The sequence below is a fragment of the Sorex araneus genome, chromosome 1 (genome assembly GCF_027595985.1).
Source record: "Sorex araneus isolate mSorAra2 chromosome 1, mSorAra2.pri, whole genome shotgun sequence".
NCBI lineage: Eukaryota > Metazoa > Chordata > Mammalia > Eulipotyphla > Soricidae > Sorex > Sorex araneus.
In genome coordinates this window covers 339,298,151-339,321,408 of record NC_073302.1, presented here as the reverse complement: position 1 = coordinate 339,321,408, position 23,258 = coordinate 339,298,151, and the positions used below count along the sequence as shown (strand labels likewise).

Sequence of the window (23,258 nt, the reverse complement as noted above, 5' to 3'; positions counted from 1 at the left end):
TTCCTGATTCTGTGCTCAGGAACCATTCCCAGCAGGCTCAGGGGACCATGTGGGATGTCAGGGATCAAACTCCAGTTGGCAGCATGCAAGACAAGCGCCCTCCGCGTTGTGCTGTCACTCCAGTCCTCGAACTCTGGTTGTTTTCTCAGTCACTTCATTTCCTCACCCAGGCTGGCTAAGTGAGCGTGCCTCAGCCACGTCCCTGGGGAGGTACTAAGGCGATAGCCAAGGAGACTGACAAAGCTGGAGTGGCAAAGTGTCTGCCCTCCAGTGCAAGGCTGAGTCTGATCCCAGGCACTGCCCACATGCACCACACAGGGTGCTGGCAGCCCTGTGTTTGGGACTCCAGCCCTACAGGAGAGTGTGTGGATTCTTCAGCTCCACAGCCCGGCTTATGTGAGCACTGCAAAGGTGTGCCCTGGTGAGCACCAACCAAGGACGCGAGCACGCCCAGCAAGGAAATGGGCAGCTCCTATCATCCAGCAGCAGCAAAGGAGGAACAGCAAGAAGAAATTTTGTCTTGTTTTATTTGAGGGGGGCCACACCTGGTGACGCTCAGTGGTTACTCCTGGTTCTGTGCTCAAGGAACCATATGAGGTGCTGGGGATCAAACCCAGGTTGGCCACGTGCAAAGCAGGCACCTTACTCACTGTACTGTCTCTTGGGTCTGGAAAAGGAATTTAAAAGCGATTTTATAGCTCAAAGGGCTGGAACACATGCTCTGCATGCAGACTCCTGAATTCAATCCTCAGCACTGCATGTCCCCTAAACATGGCTGGGAGCACACCTCCTCCCCTGAGCACTCCAGGTGTGACCGCCACACGAAACCAAACTAAAACCAACCAACCAAAGAAAGCAATGGCCAGTGGGACAGGAGAGATGTTAATACATATTTCCTAGTTCCCACCTGCGAAAAAACGTTGGGCTGGCCAAACATCATTCATTCTCCTCAACTTCAGAGTGTCATCACGAAATTTCTTTGTGGAGTTTGCCCATCTATTTTGTTGTTGTTGTTGCTTTTTGGGTCACACCCGGTGATGCTCAGGGGTTATTCCTGGCTCATGCACTCAGGAATTACTCTTGGCGGTGCTTGGGGGACCATGTGGGATGCTGGGAATCGAATTTGGGCCGGGCACATGCAAGGCAAACGCCCTACCCGCTGTGCTATTGCTCCAGCTCCGCCCCGCCCTCTCCCCCCCCCCCCCAGTTTGCCCGACTTCATTTAGCAAAAAGAAATCATGGAGAGGAAGGTGTGAGGAAAAGAGGGTGGCTTGAGGTGGGGTGTTGAGGATGGCCCCTGAGACAACGGTGGTGGGAAACAGACACTGGTGTGGGCTGTGGTGTTGGAATGTTATCCACACAAAACTATCATTGACAATTTTGTGAAATTGTAAAGCACAGTGACTAAAACGAAATTAATTTTTTCTAAAGAAGTCACAGGAAAGTGGTGTTCGGCCCAAAGTCTCTGCTCTTCTCTCTGGCAGGCTGGCGGACCCTGCCCGACCCTTCCTGAGGAATGCGGCCTCCGAGGGGGTGCATTCCACCTCTCTCTCCCATTCGCAGTCATTATTTATTTATCTTTGGAAGTCGGGGAACCAGAGCTTGCAGAGGGAGAGATTTGTGTAATCAGGGGGGAAGCTCAGAAGCCAGTGGGGGGCCCTGGCGACCTAGAGAATCACCTAACTGGGAGTGTGGGAGACCACGCACACGGCAGAGAGGGGGTGAGGAGAGAAGGGGCTGGTCACCCGTGTCACACTGGGTGGTCCAGGAAAGCCCCTCCCAGTGACAGCTCCGTGGGATAGCAGCAAGTTTGTCTTTGAGGCAAGACCGGAGAGGCAGACTCTTCCTTCTGTCCCCAGATCCACTCCCAGCTGACACACCAGCCATCTGAGGTCCGGGGCAGGTTCCATCCTTCCCTGCACTGATCAAGGCCAGAGCTGGGCCCAAGACCCAGTCCGACTGACCCCATTCTGTCCCCAGAACCCCACAGGGGGCCCTGAGCCCCCCAGGAGCTATCTCAGAGCGTGTAGCGTCTGAAGTATGCCACCTGCACTGTCGGGTGTAGCCCCAAATGAGAAGGGCCAGACCTGGCCCAAAGACACTTACCTTCTGCGTGCCATAGACAAGGGGCCCCCAAAGTCCCCTAGTCCATTCTCATGCCTCCGCTTAAATTCATAAAGGCGGGGCAGCCAGTCTGCACACACGCCCCCCCCCCCGACACACACACACATACATACACACATACTTATATACAAGCACACACCACGGAGGTGGAAAGGTGCGCAGCCACCCGCTTTGGCTGGCCTTCGCCCGTGACCCGTCCGGGCCGGACAAGGTCACGGGCTTCACTGGACAGTCAGGCCTGAGGGAGGGCGGGCGGCCGCGGACGGCCCGGGAAGCGCCCTGCAGTGCCCGGCGGGGCCAGCGCGGGGAAGCCGGCCGAGGGACGGTCCGGCGGGCGGCGGGAGGCGCTAGGGCCTGGCGGACTGGCGGGCCGGCGGGGGCGGGCGCGGGGGGCGGGCGGGGGCGGGCGCCGGGGGCGGGCGGCGCCTCCACCTCCCGGCCGGCCGCCCGCCCGCCGCCGCCGGCCGCCGTGACAGCCGGGCGCCCGCCGGACATGCCCGCGCGGCGCGGCGCGGGGCGATGGGCTGATGCGCGCGGGCGCTGGCAGGATGCGGGGCGCGCCGGGCCGGCTGCTGCCGCCGCTGCTGCTGCTGCTGCTGGCGCCCGGGCTCCGCGCCCCGCCCGGCTGCCCCGTGCCCGTGCGCGGCTGCAAGTGCTCGAGCGAGCGGCCCAAGGGCCCGGGCGGCGCCCCCAACCCCGCGCGCCGGCGGGTGGTGTGCGGCGGCGGGGACCTCCCGGAGCCCCCCGCGCCCGGCCTGCTGCCCAACGGCACCGTCACGCTGTGAGTAGCGGGGCTGGGGAGGGTGCGGGCCGCGCACCTGTGCACAGGTGAGGGTGTGACGGGGCGCCCGAACCGTTAGGTCCGCGCCGAGCGCGCGTGCCGGCCGGCCGGACGCGGGGGGGCCCGGCCAGCCTCCCGCCCGTCGCGGCCCGAGGGCGCGGGCACGGACAGCCCGGCTTCCCGGGAGACCCCTGCGCCGCGACCCCTCGGTCCCGCCGTGCACCCCGCCATCAGCTCCGGACGGCCCGCATCCCGCCCGGGCGCCGTCGGAGATGGGCTGGCCTCCCCCGCGCCCACTCTCAGCCCTGGCCCGCGGAATGCCTACCCCCGACCCTTCTCCGGGCGCCGTCCGAGATGGGCCGGACTCCCCTCCCCACTTCGCGCCCACCCTCAGCCCTGGCCCGCGGAGCGCCTGCCCGCCACCCTTCTCCCTTGCTTTGGCCGCTGCAGCCCGACCCAGGCTGCCTGGTGGGGCCCAGAGTCCCGTAGCAGCAGGAGGAGGAGGAGGAGGAGGAGGAGGAGGAAGAGGAGGAGGAGGAAGAGGAGGAGGAGGAGGAGGAGGAGGAGGAGGAGAGTTCGGGACCTCTGCTCACTGCCCCGAGCATGTGTTTAGAGCTCTCTGAGCACTGTGGACGGAGGCCCCGCACAAGCCCTTCCTGCCCTGCGCTGGTCCAGCCTCCAGGCCGCTTCCCTTTCCCTGTCCCCCGACCCAGCGACCCAGCGGCAACTGTAGCCTAACTACCCCTTGCCCCAGTCGTCCCACCCGATTGTGTCTAGAACAATGCAGTGACACCTCTGGTCGGTGAGTTCACAGGCCGCCTGCTTCCTGACAGGACGCCCTGCTCAGCCTCTGACGCTGCACCCCCCTGCCTGCGCCCAGGCCGGGTGTGTGTGACAGTGGGCTCCCTTGTGTGTGTGTGTGTGTGTGTGTGTGTGTGTGTGTAGCAGTGGGGTGGCATGTGTCTGTGCACGTGTGCGACACAGCAGTGTGGCATGTGTCTGTGTGTGCATGTGTGTTAACTGTGGAGTGGCATGCATCTGTGTGAGTGTGTGCATGTGTGTGTAACTGGTATGGCATGTATGTGAGCGCATGTCTCTCTGTGTGTATAACTGGGAGGTAGCATGTGTCTGCATGTATCTGTGTGTGACAGTGGGTGGCATGTGTCTAGTGTATGTGTGTAACTGTGGGGTGGCATGTATGTGTGAGCGCATGTCTTTGTGTGTGTATAACTGTGGGGTAGTATGTGTCTGCATGTGTCTGTGTGTGACAGTGGGGTAGTATGTGTCTGCATGTGTCTGAGCGCATGTCTGTGTGTGTAACTGGTGTGCATGTGTCTGTGTGAACACGTGTCTGTGTGTGTGTCTGAGTGTACGTGTGTACTGTGGGATAGCATGTGTTTGTGCGAACAGTGATGTGGCATGTGTCTGAGTATGTATGTATGTAACTGTGGAGTGGCATGCATCTGTGTGAGCACACACGTATGTGTGTAAGTGATATGGCATATGTCTATATGAGCACATGTTTTGTGTCTGTGTGTATAACTGGCGTGGCATGTGTCTCTGTGAGCGTGTGTCTCTGTGTGTATGTGTAACTGTGGTGTGGTATGTGTCTGTGTGAGCACATGCACATGTGTGTGTAACTGGTGTGGCATGTGTCTGTGTGAGTGCACGTGCATGTGTGTGTAACTAGTGTGGCATGTGTCTGTGTGTGTCTGTGTGTCTGTAACTGGTATGGGATGTGTCTGTGAGCGCACGCATGTGTGTATATAACTGGTGTGGCATGTGTCTGTGTGTGTAACTGTGGTGTGGCATGTGTCTGTGTGAGTGCATGCACGTGTGTGTATAACTGGTGTGGCATGTGTCTCTCTGAGCTTGTGTCTGTGTGTGTAACTGTGGGATGGCATGTGTTTGTGTGAGCATGTGTCTGTGTGTTTATATGTGTCTGTGTCTGTGTGTGTAACTAGTGTGCATGTGTCTGTGTGAGCATGTGTCTGTGTGTGTAACTAGTGTGCATGTGTCTGTGTGAGCATGTGTCTGTGTCTGTGTGCGTAACTGGTGTGGCATGTGTCTGTGCGTATCTATGTGTGTAATTGGTGTGGCATGTGTCTGTGTGAGCGCGTGTCTGTGTGTGTAACCAGTGTGCATGTGTCTGTGAGTGCGTGTCTGTGTGTGTAACTAGTGTGCATGTGTCTGTGAGTGTGTATGTGTAACTGGTGTGCATGTGTCTGTGAGTGCATGTCTGTGTGTAACTGGTGTGGCATATAAGTGTGTGTGTGTGTAACTGGTGTGGCATGTATCTCTCTGAGCATGTGTCTGTGTGTGTAACTGTGGGATGGCATGTGTTTGTGTGAGCATGTGTCTGTGTGTTTATATGTGTCTGTGTGTGTAACTAGTGTGCATGTGTCTGTGTGAGCACGTGTCTGTGTGTGTAACTAGTGTGCGTGTGTCTGTGAGTGCGTGTCTGTGTGTGTAACTGGTGTGGCATGTGAGTGTGTGTAACTTGTGTGCATGTGTCTATGTGAGCACGTGTCTGTGTGTGTAACTGGTGTGGCATGTGAATATGTGTAACTAGTGTGCATGTGTCTGTGAGCACATGTCTGTGTGTGTAACTAGTGTGCATGTGTCTGTGAGCATGTGTCTGTGTAACTAGTGTGCATGTGTCTTTGTGAGCGCGTGTCTGTGTGTGAACTAGTCTGCATGTGTCTGTGAGCACATGTCTGTGTGTGTTACTGGTGTGCATGTGTCTGTGTGAGCACGTGTCTGTGTGTGTAACTGGTGTGGCATGTGAGTGTGTGTAACTTGTGTGCATGTGTCTATGTGAGCACGTGTCTGTGTGTGTAACTGGTGTGGCATGTGAGTGTGTGTAACTAGTGTGCATGTGTCTGTGAGCACATGTCTGTGTGTGTAACTAGTGTGCATGTGTCTGTGAGCATGTGTCTGTGTAACTAGTGTGCATGTGTCTTTGTGAGCGCGTGTCTGTGTGTGTAACTAGTCTGCATGTGTCTGTGAGCACATGTCTGTGTGTGTTACTGGTGTGCATGTGTCTGTGTGAGCACGTGTCTGTGTGTGTAACTGGTGTGGCATGTGAGTGTGTGTGTAACTAGTGTGCATGTGTCTGAGCGCATGTCTGTGTGTGTAACTGGTGTGCATGTGTCTGTGAGCACATGTCTGTGTGTGTAACTGGTGTGCATGTGTCTAAGCGCGTGTCTGTGTGTGTAACTGGTGTGCATGTGTCTGTGAGCATGTGTCTGTGTGTGTAACTGGTGTGGCATGTGAGTGTGTGTGTAACTAGTGTGCATGTGTCTGTGAGCGTGTGTCTGTGTGTGTAACTGGTGTGGCATGTGAGTGTAACTAGTGTGCATGTCTCTGTGAGCGTGTCTCTGTGTGTATAATGGGTGTGCATGTGTCTGTGAGCGCGTGTCTCTGTGTGTGTAACTGGTGTGCATGTGTCTGTGTGTGGCGTGGGAGAGGCTGGGGGCCCCTCTGTCTGTTCTCTCCCACTGCCAGCCGCTCAGGGACGCTGGGGCGGGGGCCAGGGAAACCAGCTGTGTTTGCTCATGGCTCCGCGTCCCCCGTGGTGTTGAAGGGTCCAGACAGGCTGGGCGCTGGAGCAGGAAGATGCTGCCGTGTGGGGCAGTTGGGCCCTGCCCACTCAGCTCCGGGCGTGTGTGTGTGTGTGTGTGTGTGCGTGTGTGTGCGTGTGTGTGCTTGTGTACACTTGATCTCGCGGCTGCACTCACACGCGTGGGGTGTTTCTCTCCGCGTGTCTGTGTGGGGATAGGGACGCTTAGCGTCTGAGGCAGAGCAGGGGAGTCCGAAGGTAGTCTCGTGGGACATCTTAGAGTGATTTGGCCGCTAATGCTTTCCAGCCACGGCCAGTTCCCGTGGATGCCACTCCGGGGGAGGAGCGGCCAGCTCGGGTGAGAGTCCCCCCGGGGACGGTGGCGTCCCCACTACCCCGGGCCAGGCCTCCCCCCTTTCATCTCTGGCCAGTCCCGCAGCTGGTTTGAGACAGTTTCCAAAGAAAGGGGCCCCTCGCCTTGGCAGGACACCCCCCAGGTCAGGGAGACCCAGAGAAGCCCCTGAGAACGCGCTGACGTGCGGCCCCTGAGCAGGGCTGAGCCCCAGCTGCCCCCCGCACTAGGTCCTCCTGGTCTGACTGCTGCCCCCCCTCACCAACTCCCCTCGTGTTGGCATCTGAGGGACCAAGAGCTGAGACGCTTCTGCAGCAGGAGCGCCAGGGAGTCGGCCGTTGGCCCCAGGGTGCGTCTTAAGGGAGGAAGTATGGGAGAGGGCCGCACCCGGGCCAGGGAGGAGCAGCCGGGCCTTCTCTCCCCGGACCCTGTCCCTGGACCCTCTCCCGGTACCCTCTCCCCAGCCTCCCCGAGCTGCTTCCTTCCTCGCCTGTTCTGTCCCTCTTGCGTTGCCCCTTTGCCGGTCCTCTTGTCACCTGGTATGCACCCGGGGTTGAGCCGGCAGTTCAGGCGTCATGACTCCTTACCTTCCGCCTCGTCCTTTTTGAGTGTTCATTTGTTTGGTGGGGGAGTGAGGGGAGGCCAACCCGGCAGTGCTCGGGGTCACTCCTGGCATTGCCTGGGGGACCATATGGGATGCTGGGGATCAAACCTGGGTCAGCCTGTGCAAAGCAGCCGCCCTCCGGGCTGTGCTGTCTGTCCAGGCGCCCCGCCCCTTCCTGGGGAACAGGCCGCCCAGCAGCTCCCCCGCCCCGGGACCGAGAAAGCCTGGGGGTGAGGCCCGTCGGCAGGAGACTGAGAACCTCGGGTTCCCTCCCAGGGAGTCCCCCCTGGTCCCTCTGTCCCATCTGCCCTGTCTCGAGGCCGGTCTTCAGGGCCGCTGTGGGCACCGTGGCTTCATGGTCTTGTGGGAGAGACAGGCCCATGGCAGGTGGTTCCAGCAGGGGGGCTCAGGCCTCTGTAAAGCCCCCCTCCCTCCCACTCTCTCAGGGGCAGCAAGGGATGCCCCCTGGTTTCAGCTCTGGAGCTTCCTCTGAGAGAGGAGGTGGATAAAGGGGGCTTCTCAGGCCCGAGAGAGGGGGGCTGCAGGGGAAAAGCCACCTGCCCCACATGTCGCTGACCCCAGTTTGATCCCGACACCACTGAGTCCCCAGCACCACCAGGTGCGACCCAGCCTCCTAAAGAGAGGACTCTTGGGTCGAGGAGATAGTACAGGGTAAGTGCTTGCTTCGAATGCTGCTGACCCTGGCTTGATTCCGGTGCCAGGAATGGCCCTCCTGGGCCTGCAGGGATGATCTCTGAGCACTTCCAGGCGGAGCCCCAAAACCAGGGGAGAAAAAAGATAGGAGGAGTTCTTGGCAAAGTCTGCTAATAGATTATTCTAGAAAGTCCTTGAAGGTCTCCCAGGACACTCCGGCAGCCCCTCAGAAGAGAGCCTCCTAGGTCACGCACTCTTGGAACGCCTATGCTGAAGACCCTTAGACTCCAGCCTGTGCAGCAGGTAAACTGAGGCCGAGAGGGGAGAGGGCTGGCGTCTGCGCCCGAGCAGCAGGGTAGTTGGTTCAGTGCTGTCAGATTCTCTCAGGCGAGGAACTCGCTCCGCATCCGGCTGGCCTTGGGGCCCACTGGATCCAACAGGGACTTCCGGTCCTTTCCCTGCTGCCCCAGGCCCTTTTGACCCGGGGGCGGGGGGGGGGGGGCAGGCAGCAAGGGGCAAGCTGGGGCCCTCTAGGCTCCCTAGTGAATGCTCCCTCCCCCCGCATCAGCTCGCACAGAGCCCTGTGCTGCGTGCTCCAGCCGCAGGGACACAGTTCTGGAGACCAGATTCGGGGACTGGGCCCTCCCCGAGACGCCCCACACGCCCGCCGGCGGGACCCAGTTAGTTGAGGCAGAGGGTGCCAGCCGCCCTGCACAGCCCCGAGGGGAGTGGAGAGATGCTGGCGGGAGGGCGGGCGGTGGCGGCGCCCCACCCCCTCGCTCGCCTGTTCCCCCATATGGTTCTCATAAGGCCTGGGCCCAGAGACAGCAGCCAGAGGAAGTGGCTGTGTACAGAGAGCTTTTGTGAGGGAGAGGGGGAGGGGGAGCGCAGGGACAGAGAGGAGAGAGGGCCAGAGGAAGCCGGACCCACACAGCCCTCCCCAAGGCGCAGGGTCTGGGGGCAGCCCCCAGGCTCCTCCCAGCTACCTGCTCAGGGCCAGGCTTCCAGCACCTTCCCAGGCCTCTCTGCGGGCTCCCCCTCCTGGGGGCACGGGCTCAGGGAGGATGGGGACGCTGAAGGCCCCCCGGGGGCAGGCCGCAGAAAGGGGCGTTGGTCCCAGTGATTCGGAGCCCTCAAGAGCCTAGACCCCATGCCCCTGTCCCCAGGAAGACCCTTCAGGCTGTGCCCCTCTGCGGTGGGTTGCGGGTAAGAATCCCACCAAAGGCCCAGCAGCCTGGTGGCTCTCAGCCCTAGTCATCCCCGGCCCCGTCAGCTGGGGGCCCGTTTGTCAAGGGAGCGTGTTTCCAAGTTCCTGCGCACGGGGTCACTGGGGTAAGAACCTTTCCCTGCAGGCGCGCAAAGCCCGCCAAATCTGCCGCCGCCCTCGGCGGGCCTGGCTCCATGAGGCTTAGGAGGGACGTGGGGTTCCTGCGGCCCCCGGCGCAGTGCCCCTTCCCCGAGGAAGGGCCGTCCGTGCCCCCCGCCCGCGGGAGGGAAATGGCCCGGCGGCTGGAGGGGCTGTTTATTTTCATTCCCCCAGCCTGTGTTCTATTTAGAGCTCAGACACTGACAGGACGGAGCTCTCCTCCCCTTCCTCCCGCCTCCGGGGAGGGGGGCATCCTTCCCAAACTCCAGAACATTCCTTTGCTTTGAGGACCGCTGAGGGGGGTGGGGAGCATGACGCTGTGGGGTGGCCTCCCAGGACCCCGCTTCTCAGCCCTGGGAGCAGCGAGAGAGCAGGCGGGGGAGCAGGCTGCGGGAGACGGACGGCGCCAGGTGAGGGCCGAGCACCAGACATCTCCCAGCTGGCGGGCACAGCCCCCTCCCGCTCCCGCTCCGGCGGAGACCAGGGTCCAGAGTGGCAAAGCTGTGGGCTGTCACGGCTCCGGGCCCTCTCGTTACTGAGAAGGAAACCCCCCCCCCCGAGCGGGGTGTCCTGCCCAGGCCACCCCCTCCCTGTCAGACCCCCGGCTCCCCTTGGACCACACGAAGCTCTCAGAAACCACGCAGGGGACACGCATTAACCCGCTTGCTTCCTCCTGCGCCTCCACCCAGGAGACCCCACGAGTGCACGTGTACGGAGGGGATGCTCCGGAGAGAAGGCCCACCCACAAAACGGAGCCCCTGCCCTCTGACCCTGCTGCGGGCCACCACAGCCAGCCAGTGGGGAGGGCTGCGCCCCTAGAGCAGGTTAGGGGGCTCTAGGGTGCTCTGCCAGCAGGGCCCCAGAGCAGCGGGCCAGAGGCAGGGCACAGGGCGCTTGTCTTGAATGTGGACGACCTGGGTTCTATCCCTACACCCCACAGGGTCCCCCAAACCCGCAAGGATGATTCCTGAGTGCAGAGTCAGGAGTAACTCCCGAGTAGCCCCTGAGTACCACCAAGTATGCCCCCCGCCCCCCCAAAAAAAAATAAAGTGTGGCAACAATCCTTTTGGGTTTCCTTATATTTCAAAAGGAACCCACTTTCTTCACCCAAAAGCTGGACTTCCCGGGGCTGGAGAGATAGCACAGCGGGTAGGGCGTTTGCCTTGCACGCGGCCGACCCGGGTTTGGATCCCAGCATCCCATATGGTCCCCTGAGCACCGCCAGGGGTGATTCCTGAGTGCATGAGCCAGGAGTGACCCCTGTGCATCGCCGGGTGTGACCCAAAAAGAAAAAAAAAAAGCTGGACTTCCCAATGGGGAGATTTTGTACCACACATAGAGGTAATGGTGAAGCAGATTAGGAACAAGAGGCATGAGAAAAGCTTTCATTAGGAAAATAAATAAAACTTATCAGGGGTAACTTTTCAGCTTCCTCAGACTAAAACATCCATACACACGCGCGCAAGAACGCACATGTGAAAGGAATGCATGCATGAGCACATACACACATGTTCACACTCACACACAACTCACACTCACACTCACTCACACACACTCCTTCCTGTCTGCCCCTCTCTCTGCATATGCCTGGAAGTCTGTAAAGACCCTTGGCGGCCCTAGCGCCCAGGTGACGCTGCCCATTCTCCGTCCCGGCCCCACTCCCACCATCGAGCACCTCGCCCCAGCACCCAGAGCCTCTGTCCCCAGCGTCATTTCAGACCCACAGTCACGGCCCAAGAGGCTCCCCACTGGTTCTGTCTGCTCAGCGCCCAGATGGTGGCATGCAGAGGGTAGGAGACAGGCCCAGGGTGGGGGCCACAGGGAGTCGGTTTCCTCCTTGGCTGCCTGGGGGTCTCAGGACCCGCCCCTACGGCACTCACTACCTGCCGGTGCTCAGGCTTCCAGGCAGAAGGTGGCACCCCAGGCCGCACTCGAGCGTGCAGACCACCTCCCGTCCCGGCCAGCACTGCAGGCAGCCCAGCGCACAGGAAGGACAGTGCAGAGGGAGGGCGGTCAGCCTGGGCGTGGGGGGAGGTGCCCAGGACTCTACTGGCCTGCGACAGTGGATTTGGTCAGCACAGAGGAGTTCCGGTCTGGGCACCTTGACGTGAGCAGTGATCCTTCCGTAGGCTCCGGGTGTCTTGGCCATAGAACCCGGGCCTAGAGGCTGAGCTGAGTCCAGCCGCGCTGGGCTGCTCAGGAAGGGTCCGGATGGGAGAGCGGGTGGAGGAGCGAGCCCCTGTCTCCTCAGCCTCCCCAGGGCCTCCCGGGCTGCAGACGGGGCATCGAGGCAGTGGGCGCAGAGGCCCCCAGTAGCAAGCCGTGTGCGGTCCCTGCCTCTGTGCTTGCGGTGGCTGGTGGGCTGCCGTGTGTGGCCCTCGCTGCACATGTAGGGACCGCTGTGTGCTGGCCGGCTCCCGAGGAGCAGTGTCTGCCTCCCTCCCCCCACGCCAAGGTCACCCTCGATGTCAGGCTGGGATCTGGGTGAGTTCCTGCGGCTGCCCAGAGGCCACAAGGCTCCTGGCGATGCCAGCCGCTCGCTCGCTTGGCCTCCAGCCTCCTTAGTGGTCACCTCACTCGCTGCCTTCCCTAAATTAGGACCCTCGCCAGGAGGGTTCTCAAATGGACGCCATATGCCCCCCCACCCCGGCCAGATTTCAGATTCTGGAGTAGAAGAAAAGGATCAGGGATTTCCCCCTGCACCCCCCACCCCGCTCCTATGGACGTTTCTCATGGCAGGGGGAACCCAAGGGGGCGGGCGGAAGAAGTCGGAAGATGCCAGTCAGCCTGGCTGGGGGACCCACCTACTGGCTCTGCGTGTGGCCGGGGCGCGTCGGGGGTAGCCGAGGCTGTGTCTGTCTGGGTTTCAGAGCCTGGGACGCTGGGCAGACCCTGGGCCAGCACCCTCCGTCCCCCCAGCGTGGGGGCTGCCCGCCCGTTGTCCTCGCAAATGAGCCTGGATCGGAGGGGGGGTAGATATGTTCCTTCCTTGAGGGTGAGGCTGGTGTATCCCCGTCTCCCCAGGACCCCCCTTCGGCTGGACCCCCGGGGCTCCGAGCCCAGGGAGGCCATTCTCGAGTCCATTTCTTCAGGCCCCCCTCGGCGGGGAAGGGCAGATGCACTGTGGGTCTCTGGGCGCTGAGCTCGACCCGCTGTGCCGTGAGAGCAGGAGACGCTGCCGTCTGGGCCATGCCTTGCCACAGGCAGGGGAGCAGGCACGCGTTTTCCGCTGAGGAAAACGCCTCATTTCAGGACTTCTGAGCGGGGAGTTTGCCGAGGGCCAGCATAGCCTGAGGAGTGCCTGCAACTGAGGACCCCCCCCCCACACACACACACACCGCTCGCCCCTGCCTCAGCGGAGGGCCACAGGACCTGGCTTCGGGCACTCGGGCACCAGGCAGAGGTGGCGGGACCCATGGAGACAGGATAGTCAGGGTCAGAGCTCCCCTACCGTCCCACCTTGGGGCTGGCCCCACACACATGTATGCATACCACACAGAGACAGAGATCTACAGGCTTGTGTACATACCACACAGATACATGTACACACAGACATACGTGTACACACAGATACACAGATCTACAGGCACGTGTGCATACCACTCAGATACATGCACACACAGATACACAGATCTACAGGCACGTGTGCACACCACACAGATACATGCACACACAGACATACGTGTACACACAGATACACAAATCTACAGGCACGTGTGCATACCACACAGATACATGCACACACAGACACAGATCTACAGGCATTGCGCATACCACACAGATACATGCACACACAGACATACATGCGCGTGTGCATGCACACACATACACACGCACACACTCCACACTGCTCTCTGCATCTCTGTGTAGCCCTGACATCCTCCTGGCGGTTGCTGGCGAGAGGTGCTGGGGCGAGCGTGCATGGGCATTGCCAGGGCTCCGAGCACCTGTAATGTGGCTGCTCCCAGAGCAACAGACACACTAAACCCCACAGATGGAAGCAGTAGTGCATTCCCAGTTTGGTGTGTCAAGCTACATGTTAAAATAATATTCGGGGGACTGAGTGACAGTCCAGCAGGCATGCGCTTGCCTTACGTGAAGCAGAGCTGACTTTGGTCCTCGGCACCCCATATGGTCCCCTGAGCCTGCAGGAGTGATCCCTGAGCACCACCAGGTGTGGCCTGCAAAACAAATCACTGTATCACTGCATTCCGTTGTTCACCAATTTATTCAAGTGGTCGCCAGTAACGTCTCCATTCGTCCCAGCCCTGAGATTTTTAGCAGCTTCTCCTTTCTCGTTTTTCCCAATGATTGGAGGCTCTTTTCAGGGTCAGGGGAATGAAACCTGTTATTGTTACTGTATTTGGCATATTGGATACGCCATGGGGAGCTCCGTGCAGGCGCGATAGTCTTGGTAGCTTGCCGGACTCTCCAAGAGGCATATGTGTGTGTGTGTGTGTGTGTATGTATGTATATGTATATATGCATATATATATATCCCTTTATGGTGATTTGTTGCATGGCCGCTCATGCGTGAGGCTCGGCCCGAGGGTGTGGAAGCAAAAATTAAATTCTTCAAAATTTAAACCAGTGGTCAAGAAGAATTGTATAGCGGGGAGCTGAAGCAATAGCATAGCAAGTAGGGCGTTTGCCTTGCATGCAGCCAACCCAGGTTTGATTCCCAGCATCCCATATGGTCCCTTGAGCACCACCAAGAGTAATTCCTGAGTGCAGAGCCAGGAGTAACCCCTGTGCATCGCCAGGTGTGACCCAAAAAGAAAAAAAAAAAAGGAATTATATAGTGGGTCCAGGAGAAAGTCTCCTTTTCAGACAAGCTGAGCTATTGTTCAGCTATGATTTTTTGTTTGTTATAGTAAAATATAACATTTAGCTTAGAAGTTTACTTTTTAGTTAGCGGAGTTATTTGATAAACTGTATACGTAATTTCTTGTAACCCCTTCACAAGGACTCCTGCCAGTCATGGAGTAAAATAGGAACAAAACAAAAACAAACCAAAATATTTTAAATGCATTAAGTTAAATTAAAGTGTAGTTGTTTAAATTAATGTAATTTTAAAACCTTTAAAAATATGACTACTAGACCTTTAGTTTCTTTTGAGGGGGAGAGGGAGGTTGGCCCACACCGTGGCAGTGCCTGGGGCATTCTGGTTGTTTGAGGGGGACAGTGCGACGCCAGATTCAGACCCAGACTGCAAAGCTTATGCTCCAGCCCTTTGAGCTCTCTCCCTGGCCCTAGAATTTGAAATTTTATTTTGGCAACATTGGTTTATATCATGATAGGTTTCCTGTGTACAGCATTATAAATCAGCATCTGTGTGAACTCCATTACGTTCACCACTAAAAGTCTAGTTTCTCCCCTTGATCATGAACTCGTCTCTCTCTTACCCACTTACCCGTCTCCTTTCCCCCTTCCGTTCTAGTAATCACTGCTTTATAGAATCTTTTAAATTACATGTGTGGCTTTCTTTGTATTTCTGTTGGCCAGCTCTGGGCCAAATGATTTTGACCGTGTGCAAGGGTTAACGGGTGAAAGGGCACGTCCTGGGGAGTGTGGGTGCCCCTGACTGTCTGAGCAGGGTCACCAAATCGGGATTTCAGGCTTTCATCCCAGGGAATTTTTTTTTCAATGATCTGCTTTTAAAAAATTGGGGCCAGAGCTGTACTATAGAGGGTAGGACATTGGCCTTGCAAGCAGCCAATCTGGGTTTGACCCCCAGCACCCCATATGATCCCCCAAGTACTGCCAGGAGTAATTTCTGAATGCAGAGCCAGGAGTAACCCCTGAGCATCACTGGGCATGACCCAAAAAGAAGGGGGAAAAAAGAATTAACAAAAAAGAATTAAAAACTAAAATTCCCTTTTGGGGGCTGAAGAGATAGTCCAGCGGCAGGCAGGGCACTTGCTCACCCCCTCCTCCCCGCATCCCATACGGTCCCCCAAGGCCCTTGAACACAGAGCTTGGAGTAAGGCCTGAGCACCGCCAGTTGTGGCCAAAGCAAGCAAACAATCCTTTGTGGGGCTGAGGGGGCTGCCCAGTGGGCCGGGAAGCATCTTCGTGTGCAGTAGTCCCCCTTCAGTCCCAGGAGCACTTGTCCCTGAGCACCCAGAGAGCAAACACCTCACCCCACAGCACTGAGTAACGTCTGCCTGCCTTCTCTCCCTTCTCCCTTCCTTCCTGTCTGCCTTCCTTCCCTCCTTCCTGCCGTCTCTCCTTCCCTCCCTCCTTCCTTCCTTCCTTCCTTCCTTCCTTCCTTCCTTCCTTCCTTCCTTCCTTCCTTCCTTCCTTCCTTCCTTCCTTCCTTCCTTCCTTCCTTCCCTCCTTCCCTCCTTCTTTCCCTCCCTCCTTCCCTCCCTCCTTCCTTTCTCCCCCAGAGTCTCACACATACATGTAAGACGTGTGTCTTTCATCTCTGTAGGAACTGGAATCTGCAGGAAATAAGGCCTTTTCATTTCCTTCTTTGCTCAAGCTTGAGAATTGTGTTCTCAGCTGCCTGCCCCCTCCCACACGTTTTTTTTTTTTTTATGAGCAGGGCTGTGATAAGCTGTGAGATTCTTCTAGAAACCACCTCCCCGCCATGGGCCCTACTCCTTCAGCACTCCTGTCCTTCCTGTGGCTACCCCTCGGGAGTAAAAAAAAAAAAAATTCCCTGTGATGAAAGCCTGAAATCCCGATTTGGTAACCCTGCTCAGACTAGTCAGGGGCACCCACACTCCCCAGGACGCAGAGAGCAGAGAGCCCCTGGCCGTGGGGTGGAGGCTGGAGTAGAGGCTTCTCTCGGTGACTTAGAACCCCTGTGACCTCCCTAAGGAATGGGACCCCTCACCTCTGACAGCTGGGAGGCAGGAAGGGGTGGGCGGAGATAAGGGAAGGTGGGTTTTTGTTTTATCTTGAGGCCACACCATAGATGCTCAGGGCTTATTTCTGGCTCCGCACTTGGGAATCACTCCGCACTTGGGAATCACTCCTGGCAGGGTTCGGGGACCCAACGGGATGCTGGGATTGGACCCGCGTCACTTGCATGCAAGGCAAGCGCCCTCCCCGCTGCGCTCTTGGCCCATGGTGCGTCTAGACTGGAAATTGTCCCATTCAAGGCCACTGTCGCCACCAAGGGAACCATCGTGGCCCCACTCAGGCCTGAGTATGTCAGGATTAGTATCTACCAGCCTGTGGCGAGGGTGGACTAGACTTCAGACGTGTGAGATGAGAGAAAAAGGTTCAGGGGAGATCCAGTTGTTTGTATAATGATGGCCATGCTGCGCTTTCTGAGGTACTGAGGCAGTGTGTGTGTGTGTGTGTGTGTGTGTGTGTGTGTGTGTGTGTGTGTGCGCATGTGTGTATGTATGCATGTATGTATGAGTGTGTGTGTGTGTGTGTGTGAAGCACTTTGGAAACCCAGGAAGTCCCTCCCCCCTCACCCCCCCCCCATGCTCTGTGGAGAAAGCCCCCTTTGTAGGAGGCTTTTCTAGAGAGAGGAGGCAGGGGGCTCTCCCTCCGTCCCCTCTTGCCCTCGTGCTGTGCGTGTGGAAACAGCACCCACCCACCTGCTCCTAGTGAGCTTCATGCCCCGCCTGCGGCTGCCCAGGCCTCCTCTCTGTCCTGAGCATCCGTCCAGGGGCCTGGCAGAAGGCCTGAGCTGCCCCTCGGCCTCCCAGGCCACCTCTGAGACAGAGACGGCCCCTCAGGCCAGAGTCTGGGCCAAGGGGCTCCTTGGAGGCTGGAACAAGCCTGAGCCCTCTGCCCGCCACGTAGGCACGGGCGGCTCCGTCAGCACACGGGTGTGCACACGGGTCAGCACACGGCCAGTCCAGAAGTGGAGAGAGCAGAGGCCGGGGAGCCTGGCCCTGCGGCCCGCCTGAGGGCCGGGAGAGGTGCCCCTGCCCTGGTGCCTGGGCCTGACCCCGCACACACCTCACCCCTGCCCCTGCCCCAAGGGCCAAACGGCCGCACTCAGCCCTCAGCCACGCTCCGGCCAGGGGCCGCCCAGGAAAGCTCACGTGTTTGATTTCATGGGGCCAGTGATCTGAGCCTTCCTCTGGCTTCCCCCGAGGTCCTCCCGGGACAACCTTAGGGGGTGCTGTTCCGGACTCCCCCACCTGGCACCCGCCTCATTCCCCCCTTCTCCCCGCGCCCGCAGGCTCCTGAGCAACAACAGGATCAGCGGGCTCCGAAACGGCTCCTTCCTGGGACTCGCGCTGCTGGAGAAGCTGTGAGTGGGGCGGGACGGCCGGGCCAGACGGGCGCTCAGTCCAGAATGGGGACCCCTGACCCAGCAGAGATGAGGCCAGGGAAGCTCGTTCCGGCCTTCGGGAGAGTCGCCCGAGTCCCTGGCTGACCGGAAGACGCTGTCCCCTCCCCACGGGCAGAGTGGCCTAGAGTGACGGCCCTTCCGCCTGGAACCAGAGCGGAGGCCAGCGGGGAGAGCGTCTTGCCTAATGTCCCAGCCTGGGGCCGGAGCGACAGGCCAGCGGGAGGGCTTTTGCCTCACACGCGGCTCATCCGGGTCGGATCCCAGCATCCCATTTAGCCTCCGAGCACGCCAGGAGTGATTCCTGAGTGCAGAGCCAGGAATAATCCGATTATCACTGGGTGTGACCCCCCAAAAAACCCAAAAAAATGGCCCCAGCTCTAGCTCTGAGCCCGCTAGAGAGTATTAAGGCAGCTTCGATCGGGCTGCCCAGACCTAGGGCTGCAGGGGCCTTGAGGGGCTCCCCAGTCTTCCTGACCCACCGAGGACGGGCTCCTGCAGGGCCACCCCGGGGAACACCTGCCCCTCCGGAGGGCCCAGGCTCCTACCTCTCCTGGATCCTGGCTCTCCCCAGGCCTGCAAACCTCCCCCTCCCCCCCTCCACCCCCCCCCTCATCTCTGCTCCCACCCTGCGGGGTAAGCCTGCCCCCACCCGGCCCCCACACTCCACTCTCAAGGGTCCTCTGGCCGAGGAGGCTTGACTTTTTGTGTAGATGGGGTACACCCAGTAGTGTTCGGGACTTGTCCCCAGATCTGCAGGAACAGGCCCTGAGCTGGACCCCAGGGGACGGGGCCCTGTGCGAGGCTCCCGGGAGGGTGCAGAGGACCCAGGTGAGAAGTCTCCGCTCACCCGGAGAGCCAGAGAGACCTCAGCGGCCACTAGAGGCCCGTCTGCATTAGAATGGCAGGTTGGGGGTGCTTAGATCTTTATTGAGGGTCTTTCTTACCCCACTGCCTCTGCCAACCGACCGACTGCGGGCACAGCCTCTCCCTCCCTCCCTCCCTCCCTCTCTCCCTGCCCCCCCCCCCCCCATGGCTGGCCGGCTGGAGGAGGGGTGGGATGGACAGCATGTTCTGTCTGCTCTGCTCTGGGAGGGGCAGGGGCAGGTCTCCCAGAGACCAGACCCCTGGGCTGGGGGGGTGCACAGGCCGACTGGAGGGAGGCGCCGGAGCTGCTGTTAGAAAGCCCTGAGGGCGCCAACACTGGGGCGGCTTTTCTCTCCCACAAGCAGGGAAGCCCTTGGGAGCGCTGCCCTCAGCCCAGGCTGCTCTCAGAGGCTGAGGCCGGAAACCAGACTCTCCTTCCAGGGATCTCTAGGGCAGACAAACCGCAGCTGCCGGCCGCCGCTGCAGCTCTTCCCACCCGGGACCCTCCTGCCTTCTTGCTCAGGATGCACGAGGCCTGCCCCTGCTCCTCATCTTGCAGTTGCCCGAGGGTGACCTTTCTGCTGAGATGCAAAGATGCTCCTTTTCTCCACCCCATGCAAACACACCTCCTCCCACAGCTAGAGGTTCCTGAGCACAGAGCAGGGGTGAGCCCTGGTGCCACTCGGTGCAGCCCCTTGCAGGAAGCTGCCCTCCCCTATCCTATTGCTGTCCTAAGCTGAGCAACAGGACAGCAGGCAGGGGCTTGCCTCGCACATGGCTGACCCAGGCTCGATCCCCAGCACCCTAAATGTCCCCCTGAGTCCCACCAGGAGTGATCCCTGAGTACAAAGCTGAGTACAGAGCCAGGAGTAAGCCCTGAGCACTGCTGGGAGTAACATCCCACCCCCAAATATACTCCTAAACAAATCCTGAGGTCCTTGGATGTGCGATAGCACAGCGGGTAGGGTGTTTGCCTTGCACACAGCTGACCCGGGTCCCATCCCCCGCATTCCATGTGGTCCCCAAGCACCACCAGGAGTGATTCCTGAGTGCAGAGCCAGGAGGAACCCCTGAGCATCACCGGGTATGACCCAAAAACTAACGGAAAGTAACTCTCATCACCAGAAGCTCCCGGGGAGGGAAGGGGCCCGGCTCTGCCAGGTCAGAAGGGGCCTGGGAATCGCTGACCGAGGTGCCCAGACGGTTCTCCTGCTCCGCAGGCTTGGAGCCAGTGCACCGATGACCCCCTGCACTGGGCTATTCATCACGGACTAGGCGCCGGGCCGTTAACACTGAGCTCTCTGTCTGCAGGCAGAGACGGCCAGGGCGCAGGCCTCGGGCAGCTCACAGCCCACAGGCCAGGCAGCGAGGCCGTGGGCGGCCTGGCCCGAGGGAGTCAGAGCTCCAGCCTCTAAGAGCGGAATCCGCGTGGTCCCCATTGTCTGCCAGGCCAGGCCGGGGGCGGGAGAGGGGGGTGCAAAGTGGGTGCTGCGCAGGAACCAGGGAGTCTCACCGGCAATGGCACAGTATGCAGGGCACTTGCCCGGCGTGTGGCTGGTCCAAACATGTCGCCGGAGACTTTCAGGGGTGATTCCTGAGTGCAGAACCAGGAGTCAGCGCTGAGCACCACTGCGAGTGGCTGAGAGAGAGAGAGAGAGAGAGAGAGAGAGAGAGAGAGAGAGAGAGAGAGAGAGAGAGAGAGAGGGAGGGAGGGAGGGAGAGAGAGAATAGAGAGAGGAAGAGAGAGGAGAGAGAGAATAGAGAGAGGGAGAGAGAGGAGAGAGAGAATAGAGAGAGGGAGAGAGAGAATAGAGAGAGGGAGAGAGAGAAGATAAAGAGAGAGGGGGGACAGAGAGAGGAAGGGAAGGAGGGAGAGAGGCTGTGGCTGTGCCGGGAGGCACACACCACCGTCCGAGCCAGGACAGACGGACAGAAAGGCCGGAGGGAGCACTGGAAAGGCAGCTCGGGCTGGTTCGGGAGTAAACAGCTGCTAAGACAAGCAGCAGGGTGCTCTGAGCACCTCCTGCCCTCCCTCCCCTGTACCCTGAGACCCCTCAAGGCAGAACTGCCTGGTGCCCCACCCCCATTTCTCCGTGGGCGCCTCACCTGTGGAGTGGGCACGGGAGGGCTCCCTGACAGGAGGCTGGAGCTGCGCCCACTGCCCTCCCCGCCCCTCCCAGCATCTCTCCCTGGGCCCAGCAGGTACAGAGTTAAAATGTGCTCCCCAAAACCCTGGCTGTTGACTCATTCCTCGGGTCCCTCACATGCTATTCGGCCCCCCTGTGGCGCTGTCCTCGCTAGGGAGACCCCAGGAGACTTCCCGGGGTAGGCAGCACCCAGAGGGGTGGGGGGGAGGGCCCTGCAGGCAGCGGGGAGCGGTCAGCCCCGGGGTGATTTGTCATTGCCTAATGAGATTAATGAGCCCCAGGGGCTGGCATGCAGCGGCGCAGGCTCTCATTAGAAGCAGATGCTCCTGGGAAATGGAGTGGGGGGGGGGCGGGGAGTGAGCTCCCCAGGTGGTTTCCATTAATCTGTGGGTGGGACCCAGGGCAGGGCCCCCTGCACCCCCCTCCCCGCCGTGCTGACGCTGACACAGGGAGGAATGTGGCCAGAGGCTCCTCTGCTCCGGGACAGGCCGTGCTGTGTGGCTGTCCACACACTGAGTGTGTGTCTGGCCAGCGGGTGCCTGTCGGAGGGGAACAGGGCCCTGGTTCCCTCCAGCCAGCTCAGTACCTGCGGGGATCTGGCCCCCCGCCGGCCAAGGCTGAAGGCCCAGAGGGCCGGGGAAGCTGCTCTGCGGCCTCCAAACCTATAATTTGGTTTTCAAATCCATGAACAGGGAGGTCTGTGGGGCCAAAGGGGGCAAACTTGGTGCCACCCCACCCACGGGCACACACAGAGACAGACAGACACACGGACACACACACTCACACGCACATGCGTGCACGCCTTCATGCAAACTCACGTCCTCTTTTTACAGCTCTGAGATATAATCTACATACCACAAAGTTCAGCCTCTTGAATCCAATGGCTGTTAGTATATTTAGAGTTGGGCAATCATCGTCCCAATCTAATTTTAGAATATTTTCATCATCCCCAAAGAAACCTTGAATCATTAGCAGTCACTCCTCCCCCCCGCCCCCGCCCCCTCCAGCCCTCGGTGCCTAGCCCTAAGCAACCTCGATCTACTCTCGACAGGCCGGCTACTCTCGTCTGTAGTGGTGGGACCCATACATGCTCTGGCCGCTTCCCCTTGGCATGATTTGCAAGGCCTGTCCTTTAAAAGCAGACGGCAGCCCCCCCTCCCCCTCTTAAAGGTATCCCATCACGGTCCACTGCGTGACTGTAGTATTCTTTGTTTACTCAGTCACCAGTCGTTGGACCTTTGAGGCATTTCCACTCATTAGCTCATTATGGATAACGCCGCTGTGGACATCATGTGGGTTCTGTGTGCGTGGCCGTGGATGTGTTCCTCAGAGTGGAGTTGCTGTCTTCGATGGCAACTTTCACCACCAGCTTTCCAAAATGGCAGCCCCATTTATACTGCTGCCAACAACGTACGACCCTTTTTATTGCTCTGCTTCCGAGTCAGCGCGAGCTGTTGTCAGCTTTATTACAGCCACCTTAGTGGAGACCGAAAAGTAGTTAGGCTTCCTTCCTTCCTTCCTTCCTTCCATCCTTCCTGCCTTCCTTCCTGCCTTCCTGCCATCTCTCCCTCCCTCCCTCCCTCCCTCCCTCCCTCCCTTCCTTCCTTCCTTCCTTCCTTCCTTCCTTCCTTCCTTCCTTCCTTCCTTCCTTCCTTCCTTCCTTCCTTCCTTCCTTCCTTCCTTCTTCCTTCCTCCCTCCCTTCCTTCTTCTTTCTTTCTTTCTTTCTTTCTTTCTTTCTTTCTTTCTTTCTTTCTTTCTTTCTTTCTTTCTTTCTTTCTTTCTTTCTTTCTTTTCTCTTCTTTCTTTCTTTCTTTCTTTCTTTCTTTCTTTCTTTCTTCTCTTTCTTTCTTTCTTTCTTTCTTCCTTCCTTCCTTCTTTTTTTATTTTCTTCAATCAGGTATATCCCTTCACCTACTCTCAACACTCAGTTCTAGGCCAGAGTGATCATTTCCAACTACTATTGTCACACTGGTCCCTTCTCTGTCCTAACTGCCCTAATTTTCATGTTCTGAAATACTAGCCATGTTGAACTCGTTTTTATGCATAATTGGTCTTTGTATTTGAAGAAAATTTTACTTTCATTTTCATTTTGGGGCCACACCTGGCAGTGTTCAGGGCTTTCTCCTGGCTCTGTGCTCAGACATCACACTAGTGGGCTCTGAGGACCATGTGGGGTGCCAGGGATCGAACCCTGTATTATCTTTCCAGCACTATACAATTGTATTCTTCATATATTCAAGATGGAAGTTTCTTATCAGAGTATGACTGGTGGATTTTTTTTTTTCATTCAATGAGTTGCTTTTCACTTTCCTGATGGTGTCATTTATTGTTGGGTGGTGTGTGTGTGTGTGTGTGTGTGTGTGTGTGTGTGTGTGTGTGTGTGTGATGTTTTGTTTGGGGGCCACATCCAGCAGCTATGAGGGCTGACTCCTGGTCTGTGCTGGGAACAGGGTATCACTCTCGGTGGGGAGTTAGGATGCTTATATGCAGTGCTGGATTTAAACTGGGGTCAGCCATGTGCAAGGCAAGAGGCT

General features: G+C 58.6%; 1 protein-coding gene across 4 annotated transcripts in view; it reads left to right on the top strand.

Annotated features, from left to right (window-relative positions):
• The first annotated feature begins 2,622 nt into the window (after positions 1-2,622).
• The window catches only part of ADGRA2 (adhesion G protein-coupled receptor A2), a 32,343-nt gene continuing 11,707 nt past the window's right edge, over positions 2,623-23,258 (top strand). For 2 of the 4 annotated variants that reach the window (XM_055140980.1, XM_055140979.1), the window contains exons 1-2: positions 2,623-2,905; positions 17,599-17,670. In XM_055140980.1, the coding sequence (XP_054996955.1) occupies positions 2,652-2,905; positions 17,599-17,670 (326 nt within the window). In that variant the 5' untranslated portion in view covers positions 2,623-2,651. The remainder of the gene's footprint in view (positions 2,906-17,598; positions 17,671-23,258) is intronic. The other 2 variants (XM_055140982.1, XM_055140981.1) reach the window with 1 other exon arrangement.